Source organism: Harpia harpyja, chromosome 15, assembly GCF_026419915.1.
Source record: "Harpia harpyja isolate bHarHar1 chromosome 15, bHarHar1 primary haplotype, whole genome shotgun sequence".
NCBI lineage: Eukaryota > Metazoa > Chordata > Aves > Accipitriformes > Accipitridae > Harpia > Harpia harpyja.
The window spans coordinates 12,386,483-12,405,734 of record NC_068954.1 but is presented as its reverse complement, the minus strand read 5'-3'; the positions used below and the strand labels follow the sequence as shown (position 1 = coordinate 12,405,734).

General features: G+C 42.7%; 1 protein-coding gene across 1 annotated transcript; it reads right to left on the bottom strand.

The window, feature by feature from the left end:
* Window positions 1–1,993: 1,993 nt before the first annotated feature.
* Window positions 1,994–14,670, bottom strand: LOC128152238 (uncharacterized). The gene is made up of 21 exons (XM_052810338.1): window positions 14,648–14,670; window positions 14,343–14,395; window positions 12,679–12,771; window positions 11,165–11,292; window positions 10,341–10,484; window positions 9,596–9,679; window positions 8,839–9,006; window positions 8,674–8,770; window positions 8,354–8,577; window positions 7,456–7,609; window positions 7,172–7,380; window positions 6,967–7,084; window positions 6,593–6,798; window positions 6,021–6,138; window positions 5,203–5,372; window positions 4,360–4,433; window positions 4,154–4,281; window positions 3,149–3,338; window positions 2,568–2,709; window positions 2,210–2,306; window positions 1,994–2,067 (listed from the first exon to the last, which is right to left on the bottom strand). Exons 1-21 carry the CDS (start codon window positions 14,668–14,670, stop codon window positions 1,994–1,996), a joined length of 2,694 nt encoding a protein of 897 aa, XP_052666298.1.
* Window positions 14,671–19,252: the final 4,582 nt, after the last annotated feature.

The following is a 19,252-nucleotide window of genomic DNA, read 5'->3' as shown; positions in this document are numbered from 1 at the left end:
TCCTCAAGTCCTGGTTTGAAGAAAGGAATCGGAAACCCAGAAAGCCACAACTGAGACTGAGTTAACAGCACAGAAATAGGCTGCCCAACCTCATGCTTGATTCTCACAGCAGTCCCTCGTTGCTACATTTTTCCTCCACACAGCTGGAAGAGGGGAGAAGGTGGCTCAGGCTATGCCAGGCAGCCTATGCTGTGCTGGTAGAGCACTGTCATGGCAGATGAAGATTGCCACTCATCTATCTGGAGAAAACACTGCATAACAGTCATTTCTTGGGAGACAGTCAGCATGATGTAAGACATACAGAGAAGTCACCATACCACTTAAAGTGCCCATACTCATGCTCTGTTAGGTGCAAAACTCTAGCAGCATATTATATGTGGGTCCTGTGATTTCTCAGTAGCTTGTTACCACAGACTGAGGAATAGCTATACTTTACCCACTGGGTTAATGTAGGGGAAAGCACTAAGCGCAAAGTTAACTGACTTATAAGCCTGACAGCAGACTTGACACGTTCTGCATTTTCCTTCTATTCCCATGCTGACGTATTTACATCTCATTCCTCAGTATCACAGCTCCATGGCTTTAGTCTTTGCCTACCACAGGAGTAACAGAATAAGACTTCTTTAGCACAGTAGCCTCCTCTGTTGGAAAACAGTCTTGATGCACAGCTAGGAACTTGACATGTCTGTCATCATGAAGCCCACACAGATTTTTTTCCAGAAAAGGCAGTAAAAACACATCTACTACAGATATGCTTAATAGGCAACTGGAAGACAGACAAGACTTACAAACGCGAGCTTGTAATTACAGCACAAACTGTTTAGTGGGATCTCTGTACAGGTATTTTAGCAACAGAGCTACAACCTTTTAGACACCATGCTTTTTCACAAAGTGCAAATAGATTCACAAAATAGTTTCTTGCTCGTTAACCTTCACAGAAATTCCCTGTGGTATAATCCTATTTAGTATCAAGTTAAAAAAGCAGACACCTGTTATTGTATCTTTACCCTAAGGGATAATGATTCATGCTAAGCAATAGCTTTCCCTGGAACAGGAAAATACAACATTGAATCTGAACTATTTTCACATCACTGTTGAGATGCCAAGAAGAAATCAAGAATTTTTCCTCCTATTAAAAAAATAAAAAGACAGGATAATCTGACAAGAGCTCCTAGGATCATGTTCTCTAGTAAGGAAGAATCCTTAACACTTCATGGATAGAGTCCATGTATTATCATTACTACTAGTATGAGTCTTCACTAAAAGCTTTTTTTCATTTAGGCTGACAGCTTACTCAGCTAACCTGTGAGCAACTTCCCCCCACCTAGGGAAGACAACTTGACATTGCAGAATCACAACACTCCTGCGAGATGCACAGTTTACAGCTTTTCTGTCAATAGCCACTACAGGATCAAGTATGTTCATCCCCAACTTGCTTTGAAAAAACACTTTCTCTTACTGACATTAAGCTCCCTGCAATCCTGTGTTCATACTGAAGCTTTAAAAAAGCTCAAAGTGATTTACAATTGACTTCACACCCGTTGCCACCTTCCTCCCCCTATCCCAGAACAGATGCTTCCAACTGTGAAGTGACTAGACACAAGTTTTGGACACATTAGCTGAGCAGACTAGGTCAGATGCGAGTCACACAAAAGACTAAGAGTTCAACATTGTAGAGGAACACAAGAGAGCAACACACTAAAGACAGAGATACATTCATGCTGGTTAGCTGACCCTCTTCTCAGTAGACACTGTCAATATATTTTCCCAGTAGATACTTTCAAGATGTCTTTAGTTGTAAGTCTGGGCAGGATGTGCTTGCTTAGGCCACCTAAGTGCAACTTCATAAAACTAAATAGTTCTTGTTTAGTCTCTGTCAAAAGTCGGTGTATTCACCTACAGGGAGAAGAGAGGCATACAGAAGTCTGTTATGTTACAACAGCAGTATATTTGGTATTTCAGTAGTGTAATTTAAGATTGACACCAACCTCTGCTAGTTGTTTTCCTTCCTAACAAGCACTGCTCCAGATGACACTTGCCCATGTGGACGTGGTTCTGCACTGCGGTCTAGTGAGACATTTCAGCTTTTAGGTTTCTGTACAGCACACACTAGGACTAGGAGTCTGTTATCTGACACAGATTGTGACAGCATGTGCCATACTGCTGAGCAAAGATTCAGGAGTGACTTGAGAAGTGCCTGTTTTCTTACCAAGTCTGTGTTTCCCAGGATTGCATCTCCTTGGACAAAGAAAGCCTGAAGGCTCTTGCATCGTGCTGCAGATCACCACACTGCAGTGGAAATACAGCTACAAGACAAAAATATAAATATTATGCATAGGGGAGTCTTATTTGGCAAACATCTGATATGTGTACTGACCCTAAAGGAAATTAACTGAAAACTGCTAAGTGGCTAGTCTTTATTTACTACTGTTATAGTGTTATGCCTTCAAGGAGGTGGCCAATAGCCCCAGGCAGCACCTGGCCGGCTGAGACCTTACACAGCATTTGCTGCATGCACCGCTCCAGGCTCATATATTGGGACTGCCAACAGCACAGAGACATCTCACCTGCTCTTGTAACAGAGTTGTGCCTTGTACAAAGGTGAACATCTTCACTTCAAATCTCTTTAGGTGCTGAGGAAATTTTACTCTGAGGCTATAACTAACTTCATGGAAGATAGTTCTGTAGGAGTCTTTGCTGTTTTCACACCTTTTTGTGAAAGAAAAAAAAGTGAAAGAAAATGTATTTAATCTAAACCCTCATCACTTCAACCAGATCTTTAAGCAAAGCAAGGAGGTAAAAATCAGAGGAGCTTCCCTCTGCATTTTCCTCAGGCCATAGCGATATGGGTAGAGCCTCCCCCATTCATGATCCTTGCCTTTGGCTACAGTCAGGGTTGCTTCTTGTTCTTTCTTTCCAGCTGGAAGCTGTTAGCTAGAAGTACCTTCTGGCCACCCCGACAAGCTGCCACCAGAAGGCAAAGCCACTGTGCTGACACCAGTAGGCACTCCACAGCCTAGCAGCAATTGCCCATCAGGACAAAACAACACATCCAAGCCGACTTGTGTCCTCTTCCCCTTTCCTCCCAGCTAAGGTAAGGGGCTTTGTGCTGAACAGTTCCCAAGTACAACAGGGAAGCCCTCCTTACCCATTTATAAGGATGGGCCACTGTGGAATGCTATCCTGGCTTTGGGAGTTCGTAGCCCAACAGTCATCCAGGTTTAGTTCCAGTCTCACATCTTTAGGCTGGAGCAGTTCAACTTCAAAATACAGTGCCTCCCTCAGATATTTTACTACAGGATATTCCAATTCCTGGTAGGGCTCTGAATAGGATTTCTCTAGAAGAGAGTATTAGAGTTTCCTTTTTACAGAGTAAGTATTCCCAAGCTTTCTGCTTTGCTTTTCCTTCCACCACCATTTACTCTGGCACAGTAATACTAAAATCTGGGAGAATGTATGAATGTCAACAAATGGCGATACAATAGCAGAAAAGTGAGAACTGGCAATGAAAGCAAAGATCTGAACTGTATTCCTTGGCTCTGAGGATCCAGAAGCGAGACACTCCTCCTGCAAAAAACCATTGGAGTAAGGTGCTCATTCAAAACTGCCTCTGTAAAGGTATTGGTGGGGTGGAGTAAAAAAAAAATTCATCAGGGCCATTCCAGTCAGTGTGAGGGTTTGGTTCAGGCTTCAGTTAGCCCTTTCTGCTAGTGTAGTTAACATTTTACAGCAGTATTGCATGTGGCTTCCTTCTCTGACACAAGTTACAATTATTTCAGTCACTGCTAATTCTGCTTAGCAACACTTAGAGTTGATAGGAGAAAGAAGCTGACATCACATCCACTACACAAAACTTTTAGCATGCCCAGACCAAGCAGGAAAATCACACGTCAGTGATGCTGCCTGATCCACTACAGATACTTGACCATTTATGTTGCATTCTGGAATGGAAAACCTCTGTTAGAGATCTTAAAGACCTTAAAGAGGTTTCCACTTCATCCTTGGAGATATTAAAAAGTCATCTGGACACGGTCCTGGGCAACCTGTTCTGGGTGGTCCTCCTTGAGCAGAGTGGATGGACAAGATGACCTTCAGAGGTCCCTTCCAACCTCAACTGTTCAGTGATTCTATGGAGTCTAATCATAAATGTTACCTTTGAAAAGCTTCAACGAAAGAGCAAGAGAGCCAAACCCTGGCTTAATACTGGGTGGTGGGTTCTTCTTAGATTCATATTGGACATCAACTGTCTGCTTGATTGCATACCAGCATACAAATTTCAGTCTGAGGGAAGAGGTTTAGCATTAGATTTTTAGAAACCAAAATACCTTGGACAGCCTTCTTCTGCAGAATGACACTTACTGGTATACTGGTGTATCATTGCCAGGTCTGAAATAGAGTACATCATTTTCATATGCCATAGTTGTGCTGTTGAACTGAAAGATACACACCATTACAAACAAGACAGTTACATGAGAGTTTACTTTGGTTTTGCCACAATAACCACATCCCTTCATTTGACTGGCAGATTGCACTCAGCAGAGTACCCCTTAGGAATGGCCAGAAATTACCAGCCAACAGCCCTATGCCTACTAAACTAAAGCTGACAGCTATGCTGCAGTCAAGAAGAAACAGTTTATTAGCTAACAATACCTTGAATATGACATAAAACCCCAGAAACAGAGTGCACTGGGCCTGAGAAAAAGAGATCAGTTGTTTCTGTTGACAGAATCAGTGTATAGCATGAGATGCAACACCTGCAGAAGCAAGCTACATTTGTGGTGACCTGAATTTGAACATGATTTGATCCTTTGTTATTTTTCTTTTTTTTGTATTTATGCAGTACATAGGTGGCAGGAACAGGACCAACTCTAGTCTTGGTCATTAGCAACGCCTAACCAGCTTCTGCAAGGCATAAGAGCGTGCCTCAACAGCAAACTCATATTCAAGTCCATTACTAAACAATTCAGGTGTCAAACTGAAAGCTAGTTTCAGAAAGCACCTCTGACCTTGAAAAACATTTTTACCAAATAAGAACTTCTGCCCAACTGAATTTAGTATCCTCAGAAAAAGAGTATAGATTTACCACTTGACAAAAAGTCAGCTGTGACCTTTTTGCAGCTTCTACCTAGCTCTGAACCTCTGCCAGTTCTAGTAATAACCCTACCCCAATACAGGGTAAACTTCACATGACTAAGCCCTTACCTTTCTACTTGTTCCACAAGTGTTCACACTGAACTTAAAGGTTGCAGTCTTCTCTGTCACTAGAGTGGGTTTGCACTGTCTGTCCCTCAAGACAAGCAGGCTGGTGTCCAGGTCTGCAACTCCTACCAATTTTACTGCAGTAATAACCACAGTGCCATTGGGCAGGCACTCTGAAAGAAAAATACATTTTCATACAAATCAGGACTCAGATTCCTTTATTTTGTAGCCTAGCACAACAAAGAGGTTCTGATAGATTTGCTAGCAAGTTTTTTGGCAGCTCACAAAGATTAAATTTTGAGCAAGACTCTCCAGTACTAACACCTGATTTTCTTCAAGCTCACTGCCACTAGACTATACACTACATGGCAAAGCTGGTGATTTCACTTACCCTTCTCCTCCTAGGAACTCTCACCCTCTCTCAAAAGGATTTTTCTAGCCAAGATATTCAGTACATTCAATACTGATGAATAGCTTTAGAAAGACTAATTTATATGCTGATCCTCCCCCCACCCCACCAAAAAAGCTCCATTCAACCCCCAAACCAACCACAAAAGCCCATTAAAAAAGCTTCATGATTTTGGAGGTGTGAGGGGTAGTAGAGTTTCTCACCTCCTTCTCCCCCTCCTGTACTAGGCAGGATAGTCACTCCAATCTGTAATTTGACCTGCCTTGTAGCATATTACTTTGTAGGAAATCTGACAGGCAAATAGAGTATCACACAAGTATAAACTCCAGAAACATTTCAGACTGCACGGGCTTGTGTGATTTAGTTATGCAACTCAAAGACCATTAACAACTAATCCCTAACATGTTATTACGTATTAGCTCTGAAGGTGAAAATCTGCAGGAAATTGAGAAGTCCCTCCTATTAGCCAAGGTAATGCCATCCTTCAAGGTCAAGTGAAGTGAAGCCTTTATTCCAGAGGTATGAAAATCCTACAGATGACAATCACAGGTTAAACAAGAGAATAAAAACACACTGTTCAACTACAGTATTCAAAACCCAAGAGGATGGGGTTATCACAAACCCAAGGTAATGGTGATTAATCAAAGTCAAATCCACAGGAGATTTTTTAGTCTAGAAAATCATGCAGTGAGCTTTTTCAGTTTTGCAGTAGAGTGCAGTACAAACTCCATTGCATGTACAGTTGCCATTAAAGATAGCTCAGCCTTAAAGTGCTTGCAGAATGCTTTTTTTTCTTGCCTACTTCTGCCAAAATTAACCAAGGGAAATTAAAGTGTTCTTCCAAGGGTAGAAAATAGTCCTCCATTAATCCTTCAAAGCCTATCTCAAAGGTAAATTTTATTTCACCTTCAAGGACATAGTGTATCATGTTTGTATCTCACAGCTAGAGCATGCCTTTTAATGGCTACATGCTGGCATCCTTACCTCATAGTTCACATGGGAAGAAAGGAAAGGGACAGAGATTGCCAAGTGAGTGCCATTGTCCCTCAGGCTGTAGTTGTACTTCTGCACAGCTTCTGGGGTCATGTGCCAGTCTGAGATGAAGGGTAGCCAATTTTGGTCCACATTCCCATGAGTGATAATGAGATGAAAGTTCCTCCCATCACAAAATCCTTTCGCACTGGGTAGTACTGTAATACAGTCAAGAGTCAGCCAGCATGCCAGCTGCCATCAGTTTAGTAGGGCTGTTTAGGACTGACAGTATCCCTGGCTGAAATTAGCCCAGTTAACAGCTGAGTTCACAGCTAGGTTAGTCACAGCCAGGTTGGTACAGTACTACCCAAGTTCCACCAGTTTACCTGCATCTTTAACAGCAGACACTATTGTGACTGGGACAGTGAAGGTCTCACTTGTTGGGTGGGTTATGAACGCAAGTGTGACATTCAGGGTGTATGCTCTCATGTCAGCTCTCGCGTACTAGGAAAATCATATTTAGAAGTGAAAAATCACCAAGCGATATCATCATTTCTATACCATGGTATGCTGCAGTTTCTTAGTACGCACCTCTTTCTTAATGCTTGGTGCATCAAGTGGGGCTTGTATTATGTAGGCTTTACTTCCATTAGCATATCTGATCTCATATGTTAGATATCCATGCTGAACAGCTTCAGGTACAGCAACAGCTGCCCCCTCAATGGTTAAGTTCACAAGGTCCACATCTGGGAGGAACGTTCCCACTGTCACATTCATTAGCCTTGCACTCAGATTTGAGTCTGAAAAAGAACACAGTAACACTGAGCTCTTAACAGTACCAAAACCTTCAGTGAATTCAACATTAGGCTACTTACTGTTGGTTATAGCAAGTTCTACTTGTTCAAATGGTGTTTCTATTTCCTTGATGATAGTATGTTTGGTTAGTCCCCATTTGTTATCTTCCCATTGATGTTCCAAGAACAGGTTGATGGTATATTTTGCCCCATGCTGCCCACTGCTCACAGAAGTCTAGAATTTCAAATCAACACCCTTTAGTATAACATGATTGTACATTAAAGTTGTACTGTAACATCTCAAGGTCAGCTAGAGCTACAGCTCCAAACAATTGTCCTTCTCAGCTCAGGAATCATGACTCTTAAGTGGCACTTGCTGTATCCCTATGAATTTAGATTACCTCAGAGTACTTCCTTTGGAAAATTGTCCCCCACTCCCAAGTTTCAAAGCAGCAGGGGACTATTTCACCAGTGAAAGGGCTCCTCCTGCAACTTCCTTTGAAGTTACATTTGCCCGGGATTCAGTTCTCTCCAGGCAACTACATTTAGATGTATAGTCTCAGCCCATCCCAATATCATATGGTCTGGTGGACAAATGGGTTGTTCCCATTCTCTTAAGTGATCTGTGTAAAATACAACAGAACCCATGCATGCTTTACAGTCCAGTTTGGACTGTCTCCAAGGAGTATGACATCAGGACTAAAAGGCAAAAGCTCTGTGTTAACCTGAGGAAGGAAACAAATCAATAGTTCTGTGTAGGATTCTGTCCATCTGTGCTTCTAAGAAAAGGAATTCTTTAAAGTGGTGCTTACAAGAGCTACCTTTGGTCAGGGCTTTTGGAATTTTTAATATACCTTTTCTTCCCCCTCACCCCCATCCTTTATTTGAAAGGAACAGGATGAAGAATTATTCCTCCCCAGAAAAGAAAAAAAAAAAGAACAGAAAGTCTGTTGCCTGGCACCTTACATAAGTCACTAACCTTGTAATAGCCACCTTCTGCACCTATTGGTATCTTCATTGTAATTGCATTTAAGTCATTCGATAACACATATTTCCTGGAAGCCATTTCTTTGGCAGAGAGTTTGTGTAGATCCACACCAGCTTCAACAAGCACATCCTTGAAGCTAGTTGCTCCAGTAGAGAGTGGTTGAATATATTTTGGAACAGTCCAGATGATTGTTTTGTTAGTGTAGTCCACACCATCTTAGGGACAAGATATGAAAGGTGTCAGCTCATTACTCTAGTCGTAAGTCAGTCCCTGTACATTTAAGCATTGGAGTAAGGTACTGCATTTCTCACCTACAGGACATGCCACAGCAGTATCCACCATCAGGATCATCCATCGCTGTTTGTAAAACGTACTTGATCTCACTGCAGAAAAGGTAATTCCCTGATCCTGTAGGAAGAGATCTGGTTAGACCTACACAGCCTGGCAGCTTGCTGGGCTGGAACAAGCATACCAACCTCGACCAGCTGAATTTGCTCAGCAGTGTATGGTATTCTCAGCAGAACCCTGGTGTCTGTGGTGTTGAGTCCATAGCCTGCACTCCAAGCATCGCTCACAAGCAGAGCCTTTTTTTCTTCTGGCTGATGAAACACTATATGCCATATTGAGGCTTTTCCTGCTTTTGCCTACCCAGAGAAATTCATCAACACTTTAAACTTGCTATTCAAAGTAACAGATTTACTGTATTAAATGATTTATTGTACTGAACTGACCAGCAGTTTTGTTGTCTTATTCTAAATATTGCTAGTGAGATACCCCTCCAGCTTCCCCCCCTCACACATACAGAGAGCTTTCCATATTAAGAGCATCAGAGATTAACTGCACTGCTGCATTGCAAATACAGGGTCCAAGAAGAAAAATGCTGATCCACAGTTCACTCCTGGGCCCTGGGGTCTTAGATATAGTTTTTGTTGTACAGTGTCTTGACTGGGAAAACTCAATTTCTAGGCTGTGTGAGAAATCAGCTTCCATTTCTTTCTTGGAGACATGGCCTACAGCTGTCTATTGCTAACGTACAGTTAGAAATAAAATAAATAAATAAAATAAATAAAATAAATAAAATCTCTATACTAAACCCACTTGGTACAGAAGTTCTGCTCTTCTTACTTAAGTGCTTTTTGAAAGGACATTTTGTACTGTGTGGACACAAAATAGAAGGATAGTTGTGCCAGAGGTAGCACTAGCTTTTAGTAGGAAGAAAACCTGTAGTTTTACCTCTGGAAAGGGAAGAGTCCAGTCCTCAGGTTCATCTTGAATGAAGTCTTTTGCAGTCTGTGGAACCTCCAGCCTGACAGAAACCTAAAGGAAAAAAGCCTCTGTAAGGGGTTTGCTGTTGGCACTTGTTTCCATGTCTTCAACACCCTACAAGTCTTTTTCAAGGGAGACTAGCATTTCCTAGAGGAAGGTTTCCTCCTGTCAAGTAAAAAATTATGGCGAAAGATGTCATCATGCATGGTGCATTATCTATAGTCCACTTGATTTCAGCTTCTTTTTATTTTCTGCCTATCTTCCCATTTCTACTTCCCGTTAAGGCCAGTAATTTGTTCTTGATTCCCATGTCCTCTTCCAAGAGGAGTCCTTTTTCCCCCCTCTGCGTTTCTCCCCAGAAAATTCAGTAGGGAAACTTCCTTCAGAAAGTATACATTTCTGTTATCTCAAATAAGATTTGTTAAGACAACATTCAGTGAGTTCAATCCATTAGCTTAACCTTTTGAATACCATTTCACAACTTTATTGGCTATTAATGTTGACAAATAGGCTATGTAAGCATAATATAAATGTATCACTAAACTCAAGATGCATGCTGTGCATTCACTAGTGAGCTGCTCATGGTGGGGCATTCAGATTCTCTTTCCAATACACATTCCTAGCATCTAATCAGCTTCAAAGAGGGCATCTTCCAGTACTTACCTCCTTACCTTACTTTAAGTACCTTCCCATAAGTACTTCCAGTACTTACCTCCATGTAGTTACTTTCACATACTAACTCTCTCGGACTCCATGGACCGTAATAGCAACTTGCACTTTTCAGATGAGTTGTAGCATTTTTCATATCAGGAGTATGAGATGCTTTGATTTGTATAGTTACTACGAACACATCTTTCTGCATGGACACAGGGAACACTTGCTTGTTAGACTGATTTTTCTCTAGTTAGGAACCACCTATCCTTGTGACTGAAAAGCAAATTACAAAACCCACCCACCAGCCTCTCCACAGGCCAGCAACTCCATACTGAAGCATTATTGCTTTCTACTTCATTAACTACATAGGCTATATACATATAGGTGTATAGCTATGTAGCAATATAAATACTTTGGGGAGCAGCTTCAACCTTTTGCATATGCCCAGCACTGGACAAAAAAAAATGCTCCCTAAAATATAGCTGGTCTTGTGTTTTATGACATAGTAGCAGTGAGCAAGCAACACAAACAGCCAAAGCTTTTGAGCTTTTACCCTAACATGTCTCAGACACTAAATATTAGAGCAGAGTGCAACACAGCTGCCAGAGAGAATTCCCTATTCTTATCCAAGAGGGAAGAGTTGCCCTTCAAGGGCATATGTGACATGCTGCTTCGTGTGTTCATCTGTAGGCCATTCAAATGTCAATACCATGGAATATTCTCAGACCTCTGGATACATTTGAGGAAAATTAAATCATTTGCCACTAACAGGTGTTCAAGACATTACAGCACCTCAATTAATACCTATCAATAACTTGGTAATCTTTCATGTAAAGGTCATATGCAACAGCACTGTAGCCAAAATGCCTATAATAGACTTACCTCTAAGTGAGAATGGCAGCTTAGTGCAGAAGCACGAAACTCGATCTTACTCCAATTGCTGTAAGTTACTGTATAGCCACACTGTGATGCCATGGTCTCATCTAGCTCCCAGGCTATGCCAGATTGATCTATGGGCAATTAGTGAAAAACGGTATTAATGAGCATTAACTCCTGCTGTGCAAACTCCCTGAGCAACCTGCCCTTGCCCCAGGGTTCAGCTGACTCTGCTCCAGTAGGGTCCAGCTACATATCCTGGGCTCAGACATAAGAGAATTGCAAAGTGGTGAGAGTGAGCTGTAACAAAGTCTGCAGAAAGTAAGAAAGGTAAAATTACAGACACACTGGGACAGGGACACTAGCAGCTCGAGGACTGAAGATAAAAAAACCCCCAAAACCAAAACACCAACATGGAAAGATATTAAATCCTAAAGGGGCAAAAACTGCAGTAAGAACAGAACAGTCAGTTTGGTCATAAGTGTCAAAGTTGTCAGGATTGACAGATGACAGCCTAGCAACCTCAGGAGTCTCATCTGTGGCTGGCACAGGCCCATGATTCTGTCTGATGCCTGCTTGGCCAAAAGAGCCTCTTCAGGGGTCTTACCAGGATGACAAGCACACTAAAGCTTAACTTGGATTTTTTTAGGCTACAAAACCATCTTTGTCGTTTTGGGCTTTTTGGTTTTGTGTTTTGTCGCCCCCCCCCCCCCCCCAAAAAAAAACAAAACCAAAATTGCTTTATACTTTCAAGCTGTACCTATCCCAGTTGCAGAGTGTCTGTCTTTGTGTATGTATGAAGATACCAGAACAAAGAAAATATTTTACACAGTTTGACATTCTGGAAAGGTAGATGTTATGTTATGGATGTCATGGACTATATCTAGTTAGACAGCAAACTAGCATGAAGAGCTAGTTCAAGGCTGAGTTTACATTTTATGCATATAATCTTACACCTGATGTTTATAGCCCAAAATTTATCTCACTCTGCCCTTCCAGGGCATTCTGTGGTGCTTCTCACTTGAATGCACCGCTTGTTGACTCCTAAGCCCATAGCCAGAGGCCCCAGCTAATTTTTCTTAGACTACATTAAGAATTTATACTCCTCCACCAGGTCCCTTAGCTGTAAGCAAAGAAGGTGGAAAGCCACTAGTGCAAAATCAGTAATGCAGTCCTAGCTTCAACTACTGAATTTTCAGAATAGTATGTGCTGTTACTGGGGAACATTTTGACCAGGAGGAAATCCACCAGCATCAACGTGCCTATAAAATATCACATGCATTTCAATTTGAGTCCAAAGATAGCAATATCGAGCCTAATCATGGCTAAGTTATCACACAAGTCTACAGGATAGATTATATAGCAATAAAGGTAGCATTTGTCTTTACTTACAATGAGGTCCAACCTACTAAATTCTATGATAGAATAATCCAGGGAATTCTAGTATAGGAGAACCTCAGAGAAGCTTAAACATTTCATCATGTGTAATTCCGTCTCCAATTTCTTCTATATCAACTTACCAACAACAGAAAAAGATAAGTATTTGTCCTTAAAGTATTCTGCACTCAGCGTTATACGTAAAAGGTTCCCCAGGCACTCCGAACTCATGGGTCCTGTGTTGAACATATTAAAAGGCTAGTAAGTATGGGATTAGATGTAACATACAAACACAAATCCGTTACTTCCCAGATTGCTGTAGAAAGTCAGTGTTGTGACAGTCATATTCCAGCATCTCTGGTCAGGAGGTGTTAGAAGTATTTTTTTTTTTTTTTAAACCAGCAATACTTCCAGAAGAAAAGCCAGGCCTGAAATTAGTATTCCAGTAGTAACTGTGTCTGATCAGCTGGCAATGCTACCTGCAACAGCCAGTCATGGAAACAGGATTTTGGAACAGGGTCAAACAAAAGTACTAAATTGGCTGCCCAAATCTGAACACCTTAAATGGAATAAAACAGAACAGGAAAATGTCATTCCCCCCACTCTCCTGAAAAGAGGAAGAAAGCAGCCCCTAAACCAAAAAATCCAACCAACAAAACCCCACAAACAAACTGCAAAACCAAAAAACCCCATACACACCTATTCACAAGAGAAGCCACAAGTCAAATCTGGGTGGGGAACAGCCACACCAGCTACCCATCAGCCTACCCTGTTCACCTGCCCAAGTACCAGTACCAGGAGCCAGTTGGCTCATGCTGGGAAAGGACCACAGAGGGGCAAAGAAGATGGCTTGAGAAGCTCAGGTCCCAAGCTGTCACCACAGCATAAACCAGGCTATGGCTGCCAGACCTCTGAAAGGCAGGAAGCAGGTATAAACTCTTCTAAACGTAGGACTAGAGACCAGAGAAGACTTTTCATTTGACATATTTCTAATAAACTGGGATTTGTTATTTCAAACAGAAGTTTCTATGACATAGTGAGCTAATGCCAACTAGACTTCTTATAGTAATTGTGCATTTCAAGAGCTGAGAGGATCCTTTTTCCTGGAGTTCAGCACTATACCCTTAAATGCAACTCCCATGTCAGAGATGGTCATACTAGGAAACATCAGACAGATGCTGGCGAGCATGAGCTTATTCTGCCCATATTCCAAGCTACCAGCTTGATTCAGTGCAGAAGCCATATAATTGCTCCAAGCTGGATATAACCTCCTCCAGTATCTTTTTACTTTGATCTTTGGTAAGTGCTAACATGTTTATACAGCACCTGCAGTGAGTAGGGCAGACGATCCTAGAACCAGCTCTCTGTATATGCTGTTCCAGGACCAGCTCCGTTTTGTAAGGAAGAAGTTAAAGCAGACAGCAGTTTTGGTTAAGAAAACTGTTTCTTCTCAGGCAAAACACTGATATCTTTATAGTATTTAAAAGACCTTACACATTGTATGGTCAGTAGCAATAACTAGGCTCAAGATAACAAGAACAACAATAAAGTCCGTATTAGTTCATCAGTGCTTATTACCAGACCGAGGAAAGATAGAAACATTTGCTTAATATGATGGTACATAAACCAAAAGAATGGCCATGAGTAGTTACACCATGAGTAGACACTTGTATGTTTGGAGTTTCTCAGAAAAATGTGCAAGTACAGCTGCCACAAGAGCTTCAGACTCTTCTGAAACACACACACAGGTATGACCTATGAAAAAGCCTGGAAATTGTTATGTGAAAACAGTTTACAGCAGTATTACCTGGTCTCTCTTGGGTCCATATTTCAGAGGTTAATATTCCTATTAGTAACAGTCTGTAAGAGAAGACAAGGATTAGCAGCACCTTCAGCTATGACAACAGCTTGCTAACAAGTTCCTGTACTCAGAAAGTTCCAGTCTGGGTATTAAACTAGTCTTAAGTTTAGAGCTACAGGTCCAGACTTCAAAATTACAAAATAGGATTTCATTAGTCACTGCTAGAAAGGTAGGAAAGCTAAAACAGAAAAGTTAATATATTTAATGCCTTGCATAAGACCATTTATGTTTAGCAGCCATGAAGCTCTCACCTCTGCACCAGACTCAGCTCCATTGTACGCTTGCTCAGCTGCTACCTGTAGCACTTTTTCCTTTATAGTCACACACAAATAAAAATCTCCTTCATCAGCTTTGCATAGAACTCAAAACCCCTCCAACTTCTCAGAGTCTTGAGTTAATTATAAAGGCTTCCACCTTTATACTGATGAAACTAATTTTCAGCTGTTTACCCTCCTAACTAGGAACCTATAATTCATGTCACCTGTTCATTTGCTTTACTGATTAAATCTGCTCCTACTTAGGTCCCTCCATTTTGATGGTTGCTAGCTCCCAACTATTAGGTTGTCAGGGGACAGCAGGATAACTGGTGCTGTTCTGGTAAATCATGTGGCACTTCATTGTTTTGGAGATAATTCTCTTCACCCTGTGTGGTAGGCTGACCCTGGCTGGGCACCAGGTGCCCACCAAAGCTGTTCTATCACTCCCCCCCTCAGCTGGACAGGGGAGAGAAAATATAACAAAAGGCTCCCGGGTTGAGATAAGGACAGGGAGAGACCACTTGGCAATTACTGTCACAGACAAAACAGACTTGACTCTGAGAAAATTAATTTAAATTATTATGAATCAAATCAGAGTAGTGTAATAAGAAATAAACCCAGATCTCAAAAATACCTTCCTCCCACCCCTCCCTTCTTCCTGGCTCAATTTCATTCCTAATTTTCTCTCCCTCCTCCCCCCAGCAGCGCAGGGGGACAGGGAATGGGGGTTGGGGTCAGTTCCTCACACGTTGTCTCTGCCGCTCCTTCCTCCTCAGGGGGAGGACTCCTCACTCCTCCCCTGCTCCAGCGTGGGGTCCCTCCCACGGGAGACAGTCCTCCATGACCTTCTCCAACCTGGGTCCTTCCCACGGGCTGCAGTTCTTCATGAACTGCTCCAGCGTGGGTCCCTTCCACGGGCTGCAGTCCTTCAGGTGCACGCTGCTCCAGCGTGGGTCCCCCGCGTGGTCACAAGTCCTGCCAGCAAACCTGCTCCAGCGTGGGCTCCTCTCTCCACAGATCCGCAGGTCCTGCCAGGAGCCTACTCCAGCGCGGGCTTCCCACGGGGTCACAGCCTCCTTCGGGCACCCCCCCTGCTCCAGCGTGGGGTCCTCCCCGGGCTGCACGTGGATATCTGCTCCACCGTGGACCTCCCTGGGCTGCAGGGGGACAGCCTGCCTCACCATGGTCTTCCCCACGGGCTGCAGGGGAATCTCTGCTCCGGTGCCTGGAGCACCTCCTCCCCTCCTTCTGCACTGACCTGGGGGTCTGCAGGGCTGTTTCTCTCACATGTTCTCACTTCTCTCTCCAGCTGCAATTGCAGTTGCGTGGGTTTTTCCCCCCTCTTAAACATGTTCTCCCAGAGGTGCTACCATCGTTGCTGATGGACTCGGCCTTGGCCAGCAGCGCGTCCATCTTGGAGCCGGCTGGCATTGGCTCTGTCAGACATGGGGGAAGCTTCTAGCAGCTTCTCACAGAAGCCACCCCTGTAGCTCCCCCGCTACCAAAATCTTGCCATGTAAACCCAATACACCCTGTCTCCTCTGTGGAGGATTTTGCATAGTCTTCCCTGGACAGCTGAAGTTTGCCAGAAGCAAATGTGTAAAATGCAGTTTTAAGGCAATTGGTGTAACAAAAAAGGGAAGGAACTGTTGACCTTTATGGTAAGTGATCAAAACTGACAGTAAAAGGGAAGCTAGCTAGGGACTGATGGGTGTCACAAACTGAATGAAGAACTATCTCACCAGGTGACCTGTGGGACATTTAGACCAGAAATGATACCCAAATTTGGGGAAAATTAACCCCAAAACTGTGGAAGAGTGGACCTGACCACAAACAGATTGGAGTAAAGGACCTTGACTTTGCTGTGTGCCAAAGGCAGAGAAGTTATACCTGTGGCCCTGGGTCTGGATCAGTGACGGTTTCCCACTGTCATCGGCATGGGTGCACTCTGGTCACCGTGGGTGATGCATGGGAGCGTGATGTCCCTGGGGCTGCGAGCTGAGCTGCTGATGGTCAGAAGGTGGCCAGGTCACTTGGTGTGCAAAGGGGTTGCTGTGGTATCCATTCACATTCGCTGTAAGTGTTGAGCACTGTTTGTGTACAATTATAGCAATAGCATAAACAATAATAGCTGCAATGTTGTTTTATGTAAGAAAGGGTGCTAGACTTCAGTATTGCTTGTCTTGGTCATCGTTCAGTTCAGCTGTCAGTCACTCTGTGCAAATACCTCCTCAACTCTCAGAGCCATAGTTCCCCTGCAGCAATGATAATTTCTCCTCCCTCATGGCTAAAATATTGCTTTCATTTCCCTATTTTCTGTGTGTACGTATGTATTTTCTAGCAGCTTTACCAGGATTTAAGGAATATTCACTTTGCACATGTCAACACGCCATTCTTCTGTTTGAAACGCCCTTGTCAAGAGGCAAGCTTGGCAGTGTTTCCTAATGAGCGGTCGGAATTGCCTGCGTCCCTCTCTCCCTCTGTATTTCTTACCTCGACTAACTTTATCGTGGGGATTCTTTTGTCCTAGGCTTACGCCTGTAACATTCGGGGTTTGCTCCTTCCTTCGCACACGCGGAGCTGCAGGAGCGGCAGAGCCGGAGGATTTATTTGTAATTAACTCGGATGTCCTGGAGAGGGAGCCGGAGCTCTGCCTGCCGGGCTGCTCCGCCCGCAGCCTGCGCCCAGGCGGTGCTGCGGGATTTCGCCTTAAACCTGGCAGAGATTACTGCACAGGGCGGTTTAGGCAGGCGTATGTACTTGTGCTGCTTACCACGGGTAACCTTACAGCACCACTCCCACATCTTCAGAAAACGAGCTGAATGCAAACCCCAAAGCTTGCCCTGCTCCAGGGTGTCGGATTTTATCCCAGAAACAAGAGTTATCCCCAACTGGTTTGTTTTGCTGTTGTTTCCTTCTGAAATTCCCTACATGACAAATTTTTAACTTGACAGGGAGTTTTCCTGAGAAGCACTATCCACCAAGGGTACTATATAAATAATGGATTATAATAATAAATAAAACCATGATAAGGCAGTCAGGGCTTAAATATTGGATAGCACATCCCTGTTTATTACTGTTGGAGTGGAGACCGTTTGAATTATGGCTTTATTTCACTGTGCAGCGTGTTTTTACAATATTACAAAAAGGTTATTACACTTTTCCAGAACTTGATTTTAGGTACCAGCAGGGAATTGCCTGAGATTTCCTCTAGCTTGCATCAACTCTACTTGACATTTAAAGCAGATCTGCACTGCAGGCAAGCCCATCACACCAACTATATGGTGTCAAGGTTGCTCATGCTTTTCCACCCCAAACAGATTCTAGCCATGTTTCCATTAATCCTCCAACTTGCCAATACTCACATGCAGGCTGAGGTTATGGGGCAAAGAGGTGTCCTGGAGGTGTCTTATTCACTTGCAGTTTAAACAGGATCATGATAACTAGCAACCGTGTACTGGAATGGGAGGAGAATTGCAGTATTCCTGCTACAACTCAGCCTTAGCACAGTGGTACTGAAAGCATTACCCATCTAGTTTACCCACACAGTCAATGTTTGTTTCCTTTTTTTCCTTTTTTTTCCCAATCAACTGTAGATTAATTCCTAGACACTTTTATGTTTCTGGGTTGCTGTGGGTTTTTTTTAATTTTTTTTATTTTAGTATGTAGCACATGTTGTCTTGGACCATAATTATGATTCTGGGCAATACAATAAGGCAAATACATCTGAGATTATTTATATTCAGTCAAATCTAAATTACCAGCTGACTTAACTAAAAAGCAAGAAGAAGTCTTGTCTGTCACAATTTTAATTTCTAAAGAATACTGAAATCAAAAAGGCTTTACTCAAACCTACAGCCAAGATGACAGACAAAGTTTTCCTTCTGGCCTTTCAGTCAGTATCAGGGCAAGAAGAGGAAAAAAGGATGTAGTATTATGCACACTTTCAGGGCTAATAACTATGTAGAACCATGTGCTGGGATCAGCATACCTTAATGTTACCAGCCTTTCAGCTGGTAACCGATAATTCTCCTGCAGCAAGCAGTGAGTGGGCAGTAGGGTCAGGTCATGTAGTGCTGTGACCCTTGGAGAAAGGAAAAAAGGAGGTCCGTACAGTCTAATATGCCTATCTGTTAAGCGTACCTTGAAAGCTCTTTTGGCTGCATGCAAAAATGCATGATAAATTAAAGTCAAATCATAGTTCCTCTAGGATTAGGTAATAGATAATTCTATGCTAATAGGAATAATAAAACCGAGAGAGATTTTGCAGTCTCACCCGTATAATGTGACCCTTGTAAAACGTCCACCAGGAAATGTATTACTCATTTCCTTCACAGGGTTACAATGCAGAATAATAGACATTCAATCAACTACTCTAACTGTCTCCGTTTCCTCCTCCTCCCATGAATCTTTTCCTAGACAGTGTGTTTATGTGCTAGCCTAATTCAAATATTTTCCATGTAAATAAAAAAAATGGGGAGACAGAAAACACACAGGTCGTCTGTAAGTGATATCTGCAAGAGCAGACACATTAGATAGAATGAGGCCATTAACTAAAACTCAGCAGCTTATGCTGGGCTGTCTCTGCTGCAAGATATG